Here is a 9,781-nt window from a genome sequence, read left to right on the forward strand (position 1 = left end):
AAAATAGGAAATTAAAGTGCATAAAAAAAACAAAAAAGATTCCATTGTTAGGGATTTGAGCCCGGAACCTCATGATTATAAAGCTAGTGTATTCCAATTGAGCCACGAATAGATATATGTGACACGGTGAAATTAGGCTACTTATTCTCGAGTAAATCTAAATATCTAAATACCCCCTAAACTAGCGTTCTAAAATATCTGAATTTTTCGCAAATCACTCTGTAACCATGTCTGAAAAGGAGGAAACTCTTATTATATCGATACGGCTATTTGTTTAGGCGCGACGTACCATGACTCCGCCATTTTGAAAAAAATCCAAAAACTGGATCGACAAAAAAATTCTATTTGATCATAGAATATGGTCGCAAAATTTCACGCGAATCGGTTGAGAATTGCGACCTGTAGAGGAGAACATCCGGACATACGAAAGCAGATTGCGCGAGTCAAAACGTAGACCTACGCTACGCTTCGGTCAATTAAAACGTGTCACTCGAGTCAGGTCGGGGTGTCGAGTGTTTTTTGGCTTAAAATACGCGAGTGATCCATTTTAATATATTTAATATTATAATATTTCGCCTATTTATTATTTTTATTGAATTGACAATTTGTTGTGTGGACATAAACTTTGTAGCCACGTAAATTTACTACCATATTTCGACACATGACTAAAACTATTAGAACGCCATTGGACTTTGATCCTTATTCTTTCAGTGATATGTGTTAAATTTGTTAAATATTAAAAAGTGACGCCAAATAATAGATCAAAGGCCAGAGTTATGGCGACATCGTTTCAAGCGATGGTTGTGCCCGGTAAGATGGCGCCACAGACCAGATAACCTCAAGACGTAGCATACACAGGCGACCCCCTCTGCCACGGTTATAGTGATTTGACTCGAACCGTGTGACACGCCCCCGTTGCTAACTTCAGTCTACGGCCGGCAAACACAATAATAACATCGCTTGCGCTCTCGCTTTTAACGAAGTTTTCCTAATGCAATTTGCATTATTGTTGCGTGAAATGGTGTGGAAAAAACACAAATACATCGAGTGTCAAAAAGGATGGCATTTCATTTCACAGGTAAGCCGATTTTTACAGATTTTTCTATAAATAAACAATAAATTTCGTGTTTAACTACACGGCACGCGTTCATGTCTTTTCTCTTTCTAACGCGCTGCGCGATAAACTCGCTCTTTCCTTGTCTTCCCCACTCTTGCGTAACTAGTGATGTCCATAGTGTGTATTCGTTTATTATCGATAAGGTAATTCAATTCTTTATTTCATGCAATCATTCAAAGACTTGAATTATGTTCATTGCAAAGATTTTGGCGGTAAATGGAAGACTTATTTATATGAAAATAAGTAAAAAATAAAAAAACAGAATTTACAAAAATGCCGTTTAATTTCTTATATGTATAGGTAATTTCACCTAAGTTGAGGTGAATGATAACACACACAGGTACACAATCGAACCGGAAAAGGAACACTAATTTCAAAATTCTACTGTCATTACACGACGTATGGTTGTGTGCGTGGCCTCAACTCTCCTGAAATGACCTATACATAGATCATATATATAAGTACGCCAAAGTTAACGGATAGATGTATTATCGTCCAAAGCTACGGTGGCACACCTCTAGGATGAATTTCGAATGAACTTCTCGGTGGTTGCTATTTTCATCATCCACCAATAAAAACGGTATAGTTAAAGCTTTTATCACGTTACTAGTAGTATGTTTTTTAACAATGTTTTAGATTGTCAACTAAATTGTGTATCTGTTGTTTAAGATTCCCGAAATGTCCAAACTTAAAAGAAATGTGGATTGATGCCACAAAACGATCACCGGATTGGTTTCCTTCACACACCAGTGTCTTATGTTCACGGCACTTCAAACCAGAATATATTAAATTAACGTCTAACAACAGGCGATTTTTGTATACAAATGCCATTCATTACATTTTTGTTTGTTTCTTAGTGATGTAAAATGTTGTATAATATAATAAATGAGAACTATTTGACATGTTAATGTACCAATAAGGATTTGTTTTTAGTTTAGTAAGTATTTATAGTATTACTCTATATTATATAACATCCGGAGTAATAAACTCAATGAATATACGCAATATAATCCGTTTAAATTGTTTTATTCAAATTGAACTTTAAGTTTTTATAATTTATTTACTATTTCGATTAACAATATTTGACAATTCATTCTTATCGAACGCGTCACATCACTAGGCGGCCTTGGTCTGACGCCTCTGACGGTCACGTCATTTTGAATCGACGAATCACAACACGGTAACGTCTCCCGCTTCCCCGCATTCTTGGCAGAATCGGTTCTAATGAAATAATTGCTTAAAACTACGTCTTGAGGATATCTTGTCTGTGGATGGCGCTAAATTTACTTTGGCTACAAAGTTTTATTTGACAATCCACCTCTATTTCAAATTCTCTTTCTATGCGCGTTGAAGCGCATTTTTATATAAAAATAATACGCGCATACAATTTAACGCCAATTTTTTTTCCAATAAAATTGACAATTTGATCTACTCGTCTGGACAGGCCTTAACCTTTACGTTAGTATGATTATTATCATAGATTTAAAAAGCATAGATGACTAGTCTGCACATCCTTAGTGAAGCCACTTCAGGGGCGACATTATGTCGCACTCGTTCGAACGGCCCTCGTAGTACTCAAGGTCGAGTCGGTTTGTGTACACCTCCCGGTTGTAAATTAAAAAAATCAGGAATGATGGCTGTTTGTGCGTTGAATGGGTGTCACGATTCATCACTAAATAAAAACAAATCACCTGATATTACATTCCACGCGTAAGCATCGAGTTTAATATGATATTTTTACGTAATTGTGAATACTAAAATCCAAACCTTCGTCAGCCGCCATTGCTTATAAATGTTGCCAGTTAAATAAATCATTTTTCCTCCACATGAGGCATGACGTTGACATTCTAAAATAAGTACGCTTACTTTAAGTTCCTTGTATTATTAAAGGAAATTATATTTTTCGTTATTTTATTTCAAAATATGTTTTTTTTAAATAATATTTCAGTTTATTTTTATTTCATGTAATGATCGATTTAGAAATCCGACACTATAGCGCCAATATTGAACAGAGTCAGCTTATGAGGTACCTCATTGTTTGTACACTTGTAAAATGTATTCAAATATAGTATTTTTTTCATATTTGTAAAATAAAATAGTTAAAGCTTATTTATTTAAACCTTATTGCCAAAAAACAGGCGTGGCTCTCCCAGCGATTTCGTCGCGTTGCTATTTTGATTGAATTTGTATGCCAATAGGCACGACATAGTGATACCAAAATATTTATCTAACATCTTGTAATCTACCTATGTTGTACAACTAAAATCTTTGAATCTTACAAGTACATGCGGTCCACGTCCGGACCGATTTTGGTGTCTAGCAGTGGTTGCCGCGCACCGCTACGGAACGGATAATTATTGATAAATTTTTATTAGGGTTCCGTACCCAAAGGGTAAAACGGGACCCTATTATTAAGACTCCGCTGTCCGTCCGTCCGTCTGTCCGTCTGTATCTCATGAACCGTGATAGCTAGACAGTTGAAATTTTCACAGATGCCTGTTGCTGCTATAACAATAAATACTATAAAGTACGGAACCCTCGGTGGGCAAGTCCGACTCGCACTTGTCCGGTTTTATAGACTAATTTGATAGATTTCGTATTATGTAAATGACCTATGTATTTGACATTTCCTGCAGTAATGCGGTCGACCGCAGCAATATTGCAATCACACTCAATTTTTGAGGGTTCAATGTAATAATGGAACCCTAAAAAGCTTTTTGTTACTAAATTAAAAATCTACACACCTCCAAATTATTGATAACCAAGTATAAGAATGTTGTTAAAATACCCCTACTCTGACGGGAATAACTAAATACTGGCAACCCGTTTTTGTATACTTGTGTGCGTTTCTGAGCGTAAGACACGAGCGTCGCACGCACACGTCGATCGTGTTTCGGCTTCACTTTTGGCTGAGTAGCCGCATGGCGACTATCGGTCTCGGTGTACTATGTCTGTGATTATTATATTATATGGCGTTAAGTAATACTTGTCTCAAAACTGGGTAATCGTCAGTGATAGCATGAGTGTCTTTAAAAGTCTGTCAAGCAGTCAAGCAACAAAATTCATGCTAACACTATCTCATATTTGCTATTAAAAATATGATGGGAATTATCTTTAACTGACACTGATATTAATTTTGCCTGGATACTGTCACATATAGGAAAGAATGCAGATTTTCTAGCTAGAACTATTGTTAATATGTCTGATGCTCCGATCCTTCCACTAGTTTTGGCAACAAGGATTTGAATGTGAGCTACCGATATAGGTAATTTCCTACCCAAAAAAAGCGGCCAAGTGCGAGTCGGACTCGCCCATGAAGGGTTCCGTACCATTTAAACCAATTTTCGGTGGAAGTTTGCATGGTTTGTTATTTTAGAAGTTACAGGGGGGGGGGGGGACACTTTTTTTCACTTTGGAAGTGTCTCTCGCGCAAACTATTTACATAACATTTTTAGCAGAGTTGAGAGCGCAGGAAGGTTTTCGTGGTGGCGGACACAAATCAAACAATCATCTTCATGCAGGAATTATATTGTATAATTAATATGCATTTGGAATTAAGTACACACAACGACTGTAGAGACTTCGTATTTCAATTATGTTTTAAAATAAATTAATGGACGACACATATAACTTACAGCTACATTACATAGGCGGCTTCAAAGAGCATATATTATAATCACTACGTTGGCGGCTTGTCAGAAATGAGAGAGAGAGAGAGAGAGAACTCTATGGTCACCTAGCTTTTTATAAGAAGGGAGCATAGACAACCATGAAAAGTGTATTTTTCTAACAATAATTTAGAATATTTTGTGTAAAAACCTAAACTGTTACTTTACGCTAGGGCTTGACAAAATGTTCATATCACTGTATCGATAACTTGGTATATTAGTAGGTATGGAATTTGTTGTTCACAAGACATCATTAAGATATTAACCTTTATAACCGACTTAAAATAATAACAATTGTTATAATACCTTTTTGAAGGTGCACATGTTTAGCGATAAATTTAAACTTCACTTTCCAACACAGTACTTATATTTTAACCACTTTTCCACGGCTTTGCCGCCAACACAAGGAAACACAAGACAGCGTATACTTGTACACAGCGTATACACACCCAACGTCAGTAGCAAAAGGCGCGAAATTCAAATTTTCTTTGGTAAGTCAACTCTTTGCGCCTACTGTTAACACTTAGCATGTGTTTGTGTTAACGACTTTGCACATGTTACACCACTCACACCCGCATACGACAGAAACCTGCTTTATCAACGCGAGTCACCTGCTTTACCGACAGCGCCGCGTTCCTTAATGCTTGTTCGGACTACGTTAGTAATTTAGTCAAGTAGCGAGTATTTTAGTATTTATATATACACACACACATGTGTATATATTTGACCATTTTGATGCTGACTGTAACGTCTGTAGCTTCGGTTATCACTATCAGTATTGTTATTTACTATGCGTCTGCTGTAAAAGAAAAATTAAAGGTACTATAGGCGCTAATAGGGTCTAATCCTAATTATAATAACCTTTTGTGGAAGAGCGGTTGTCTCTTAAAACAGTTATCTTGAATACTTAAAAAACGGCACCAGCATGGATATTGAATAAATTTTATTAAATTGTTTTTTATTTTATTAGTAGTAATAATACTCATACCATATAACATTTATTTATAAAAACAAACACATTTGAAAAAGTATTCGATAAAGCAGTTAAACATCGATAGATTGTTAATATGTTGTAACATGACATCACTATTTTTGTTCGCACATAGACAATTTACGCACACACTTGCATTTCATTTTTGGTCACACTTTTCGCTGTAATGTTGTGTAAATTTTTTGAATCAATAAAAAAAATAAAAAAAATATACTTAAAGTAAACGAAAACTACTGAATCAATGGATTTCGGAATTGACCTATTATGAATAGTATTTACTGAAGACGTTTACTGGATTGAACTTACTGAAAAGAAAAAAAAAACTACTTATGACAAGGCAGTATGGCTTAGAGCTTTACCCTGTCTCCAGATGGACGAAAAAAAAAAGTAATAGTTGTCAAATTGTTGTAGCTGTCAAAGTCGATTTAGTTTACCCGATTACCCGCAATTCCCGCCAAGTGCGCCAGCGCCAGGTTAATCTATAAGTACCGTACCCACAAAACCCATAATTTGATCATAGAATCCATAATTAAAAGAGGAAAATCGAACAGCCGCAGCTGCAAGAAGAGCGATAAATTGATAATGTCGTCGAAACATTTGAAAACATGGTTTGAACTGCCGACGATAAAGATTTGTGATTTCGAGTTTTGGCTAAACTCGGTGGAACTAATACTTTCTACAGGAGTCTACTGTGATGACCATAAGTACGATTACGTGAAGCATTATCTAGAGGAAACTGGTTATGGGTTTTTAGTTAAAGATTTGCCGGAAAGTGCGGATGGAGAGAAATATAAAGGACTACGAGAGCATGTCTTAAGTGAGATAAACGACAAATTCGACTCTGAGCCTACTATTGAAGGAATAGCGTTTTTTCGCTGTCGTGATCTTAAACCTTCTGCTTTTCTCAACATACTGTTCAAGATATATTCTTGTGAACATGCTATTCCGAAGTCTATCACACGAACATTCTTCCTGGCCCGGCTGCCTCGTCACATCCAGAAAGTAATGTTTACTGCCATTTTGTTGGATCCGAAGCCACTGGACGACAAAAGCCCTAAAGAGCTAGCCGCAACAGCTGATGGGATTGCTGCATATGAGAAATATCACTCTCACCCGAGAACAAAAAAACCAAAGATACTTTTACCCAAATTTGTTGCAAGTGACCCAGAACTGTGGTTTTATTCATTGGAGGCAGCCTTTTCAGAGAACTTTGTCAGAGATGATCAACTCAAGTTTGAATATACCATGGATGCCCTGCAGTCTGAGGAGCTCCTAATAGCAGCCTTGTTTTTGAGTGACTTACCCAACCAACCAACTGAGAACAAATATGGTTTCCTAAAGGAAAGAATTGTTACAACTTTTTCGCTCATACAAAATGATAAAACTTTCAGCTTTATCTTTCGCAACATGAAAGGCTTAAGACCAAAGTCTTTATTGCAGTTTATCAATAACTTGGTTGCTAAAACGGACAAAATTGTTCCCCAGACCTTGATTAGAACATTCTGGATAATGCTGCTGCCTATACAGACTCAAGCTGTCTTATTTCAATTGCTAATAAAGTCTCGGGAACCATTGCAAGATTTGGACATTGATGCCTTGGTTTTAGTTGCAGAGGGAAGGTGGAGAGAGGAAGAATCGAATGAGACCATGACATGTCTATTGAGAAGTCAGGTATCTCCTGACCTTGATGATAACTGTATTGATGAAGCTGCTTTTGAATCTGAATTACGAACTGCAAATACATTTCAAGAGAAAATTGCTCTAGGGATGAAGTACTGTGATTTCATGTACAGAACTTATTATAAGAACAATCATTTAGAGTCCATAAAGAAGTGTACAGTTTTCAAGCCTCAGTCAAATGAGGTGACAGAAGCTGAGCACCACTGGTTTGAGGGCTGCTCCTGCCGGTACCATGAGAGATATGGAAAGCTTGCCAGGAATTGTATGCGCATCATTAAAAGTTATAATGAAGATGAATAAAGTAATAAAAACAATGAACAGAGTGACTAAATAAGTGCCATGTTGAATAAGAACAATTACTATGATTTTTTTTTTTCTTTCCTTTGTACTTCGAATAAAACATAAGCAATTTGTTTTTTTTTATCATATGCAACTACTTTGCCCTGTGCCCTGGATTATAATATTTTTCACATATCTTGGATATGGTGATAGCTGTCACACAATTGGTAACCTTAAAACGCAAAATTATGTTGAGATGACAGATGTCACCATACCCAAGCTATTCATGTCAGCTGAAGAGACTGTCACATTTAAAATTTCAGTCTCCTAATGCGCGAGTTGAAGGTACAGGGTAAGTAATCAATGGACGACAAACCGTTTTGAAATGATCTTTATTTTTGAAAACATAATACAGGCATATAAAGTAAGGTCCGACCGAGAACGTTTTTTTCTCGGCCGAGACCGAGAATTTTAACATAGAAAAAAAATCAGCCAAGTGCGAGTCGGACTCGCACAGGATGGGTTCCGTACCATTTTCTATAAAAACGGTCACCCATCCAAGTACTGACCCCGCCCGACGTTGCTTAACTTCGGTAATTGGATGGAAAGAAATATTTATTTTATTCTGTTTTTGGTATTTGTAGCGGCAACAGAAATACATAATCTGTAGAAATTTCAACTGGCTATGACAGTTTATGAGATACAGCCTGGGCGGCTACCGGGAAAATCGAAATTCGTCAATTGCGGGCATTTTTCTCTGTCACTCTAATTACGTTTTAGTGAGAGTAAAAGAGAAAGATCCCCGCAATTTGCGAATTTCGGTTTTCGCGGTAGGCCCCCTGGTGACAGACAGACGGACGGACGGACAGCGGAGTCTCAGTAATAGGGTCCCGTTTGACCCTTTGGGTACGGAACCCTAAAAAGACGAATTTTGTACTAAAAATGTTCTTATAATCGAAATTCGACGATTTATCAGAAAAAAGTTATCATAATCAATTCCTAGCGCTATTAAATAGTATTTTAGGGTTCCGTAGCCAAAATGGAACCCTTATAGTTTCGTCATGTGCTTATGTCTGTCGGTCTGTGCGTATAGGACCCTCCAATCTCGTGCGCGAAGTCGCGAACGCGAATGTGGAGGGCCTTCGCGTCGATTTCGCAGATTGTTCACGCCTTCGCGCCTTATTCCCCGTTTCTTGTCGGTATTTGGCCCGCGTCAAAGGAGACGCGAAGCGCGAACTTGCAAGACTCCACACTCGCGATCGCTTCGCGCCGCGATTCGCTCACGAGTCAGTTAATCTGAATTGTCATATCATAACCTTATATGGCGGCTACTTGGTTATATTGGGTGCGAACTTCAACCAAAAATCAATTTAACAGTTCCCAGTTTGAGTCAGTACCTTGCCGTAAACTAAATCCGATCAGCTGACGCTTCGGCGTCGTCTTGCCGCGAACCAAACTGCGAAATCGCCGTGAAGTTGTGCGAGTGTGGAGTCTACGTCAACGTCGAGGTATGTTCGCTCCGCGAAGTCGCGCCGCGATTCACGCGCATAGTCTGGAGGGGGCTTGTGGGTTAGGTTAGGTTGCGGTAGATTAGATATAGGTTTTTAGGGTTTTCTGAGTTATTTGAACTTAACATATTAAACATTAAAGGTACTAATTCCTGGCGTAATAAAAATAATTGTACCTTAGCGTTTTTTCTTAAAAATGAGATCGATATACAGAATACAGACTTTATTGGTAAATATAAACATAGTACATTTTACACGTCATAAATCTAAAAACTATTGAGTACTTATCATTATATAGATAACTTGAAAAATTATAACGCCTGCAAAAGAGAGCAAAAATGTAAAATCGATAGATTTAGTCGTTGAAATTGTACACCTTTTACATTCACCAATGATAACTCATTGCCTAGTCTCGGTCTCGGCAAGAATCTCGGCCCATTTTGGCCGAGAGCCGAGACCGAGATTTCAGCTCGATTTTTGGCCGAGAATGCCGAGACCGAGACCGAGATCTCGGTCTAATAATGTTATAAGTTGAGCA

The 9,781-nt window shown here is 37.5% G+C and overlaps 1 protein-coding gene across 1 annotated transcript; it reads left to right on the plus strand.

Moving 5' to 3' along the window:
• Positions 1 to 1,004: 1,004 nt before the first annotated feature.
• LOC133531582 (THAP domain-containing protein 3-like) lies at positions 1,005 to 2,131 on the plus strand (the record flags this gene model as incomplete). Its single annotated transcript, XM_061869886.1, has 2 exons — positions 1,005 to 1,078; positions 1,787 to 2,131. Coding segments are annotated over 2 exons (270 nt in total), but the record flags the coding sequence as incomplete, so codon positions are not given.
• Between the last annotated feature and the right edge of the window lie 7,650 nt (positions 2,132 to 9,781).

This window comes from Cydia pomonella, chromosome 25 (assembly GCF_033807575.1).
Source record: "Cydia pomonella isolate Wapato2018A chromosome 25, ilCydPomo1, whole genome shotgun sequence".
Lineage (NCBI taxonomy): Eukaryota > Metazoa > Arthropoda > Insecta > Lepidoptera > Tortricidae > Cydia > Cydia pomonella.